The sequence below is a fragment of the Xenopus tropicalis genome, unplaced genomic scaffold, assembly GCF_000004195.4.
Source record: "Xenopus tropicalis strain Nigerian unplaced genomic scaffold, UCB_Xtro_10.0 Sca124, whole genome shotgun sequence".
NCBI classification, from domain to species: domain Eukaryota; kingdom Metazoa; phylum Chordata; class Amphibia; order Anura; family Pipidae; genus Xenopus; species Xenopus tropicalis.
Genome location: NW_022279470.1, coordinates 1 through 1584, shown reverse-complemented (window position 1 = coordinate 1584; position 1584 = coordinate 1). Strand labels below are relative to the sequence as shown.

At 58.0% G+C, this 1584-nt stretch overlaps 1 protein-coding gene across 1 annotated transcript; it reads left to right on the top strand.

Moving 5' to 3' along the window:
- Positions 1 to 285: 285 nt before the first annotated feature.
- On the top strand, positions 286 to 1335 carry pqbp1 (polyglutamine binding protein 1; the record flags this gene model as incomplete). The annotated part of the gene is given in 4 exon segments (NM_001142028.1): positions 286 to 367; positions 850 to 961; positions 1045 to 1145; positions 1230 to 1335. Coding segments are annotated over 4 exon segments (386 nt in total), but the record flags the coding sequence as incomplete, so codon positions are not given.
- Positions 1336 to 1584: the final 249 nt, after the last annotated feature.

The window sequence follows — 1584 nt, the reverse complement described above, 5'->3', positions numbered from 1 at the left end:
GTCTGTGTCTCCCCTACAGTCTGTCCCATGGGCACTGAGGGGGGGGGGGGATTATAGTCTGTGTCTCCCCTACAGTCTGTCCCATGGGCACTGAGGGGGGGGGATTATAGTCTGTGTCTCCCCTACAGTCTGTCCCATGGGCACTGAGGGGGGGGGGATTATAGTCTGTGTGCCCCCTACAGTCTGTCCCATGGGCACTGCGGGGGGTGATTATAGTCCGTGTGCCCCCCATACTAGCTCTGTGCCAAGATGCCCGGGTTCATCAGACTGTACCATGTGTTTGCAGGTTGGCCGCCCAAGATGCCGCTCCCATTGGCGCTTCAGGCTCGGCTGGCAAAGAGAGGGATACTGCGGCACGTGGATTCAGGTGAGAGTCGCTGGCGCTGTACATAACTGTGGCTCCTCCCACTTGCCCTGCGTAAAACACACCTGGGGGGGGCGCTCACCTAATGCTCTGCTGTCTCACTAATGGCACTAATGTCCCGCAGGGATTAGAATTGCTCCCGTCCAGTCCCCATAGCAACCAATCAGATCTCTAGTTTCATAAACATAATGGCCCCGGTGCCATCTCCTAGCAACGCTGAGGGGACTGCTGGGCACCCAGAGAGCAGGGGGCAAATGCCTGAGGGCTCTGTGTGGGGCAACTACTTTCCGCCAGTAGCCGGATAAAGCCGGGTTCCTGCCCCTGCCCTAGGACTCTTCTCCGGCTGCTCCATGTTAGACTTCAGAGACCCCCAATGGACTTGTGTGAGTAGTGGGTGCCTGGAGAGGCTTCCCGGCCCTGCCCTTAGATAAGCTAAGGAGTCAGGAGTCGGACCTGTTGGGACTGAGTGTGTTTCCCTCCCCCAGAGCCGGCGGAGGAGATCATCGCAGAGGATTATGATGACGACCACGTGGATTATGAGGCGACGCGCGTAGAGAGCCTGCCCCCCAGCTGGTACAAGGTGTTTGATCCCATTTGGTAAGAGACTGTCATGTGACAGAGCTGTGGCCCTCGGTGCAGATAGGGCCCATGTCTGTAAGGCTTGTTCTCCCTCTCCCCAGCGGGCTGCCCTATTACTGGAATGTGGAGACCGACCTGGTCGCCTGGCTCTCCCCCAACGACCCAGGTGCAGTCATTACCAGAGCCGCCGCCAAGCAGAAAGGTAGGTTGTGCCCCGGCTGAGCCGCTGATTGGTGCTGCTGCCCTCGCTGAGCCTCCTGCCGACGGCATTCCATTTCTCTTGCAGTTACGGAACCGGAGGAGAAGCCTCTGGAGCGGGAGGAAGTGATTATGAAGGAAAGGAGGTTTTCTCGTCGGGAAGAAGTGGCCCCGTACCCCAAATCCAAAAAAGGTAACATTCTGAATTCTGATATAAGTAAAAACCTGATGAAATATTCCCACTGCCCTACCTGCCTGTGTGTGCCCTACCCTGCCTGTGTGTGCCCTACCCTGCCTGCCCTACCTGCCTGTGTGTGCCATACTCTGCCTGCCCTACCCTGCCTGTGTGTGTGCCATACTCTGCCTGCCCTACCCTGCCTGTGTGTGTGCCATACTCTGCCTGCCCTACCTGCCTGTGTGTGCCATACTCTGCCTGCCCTACC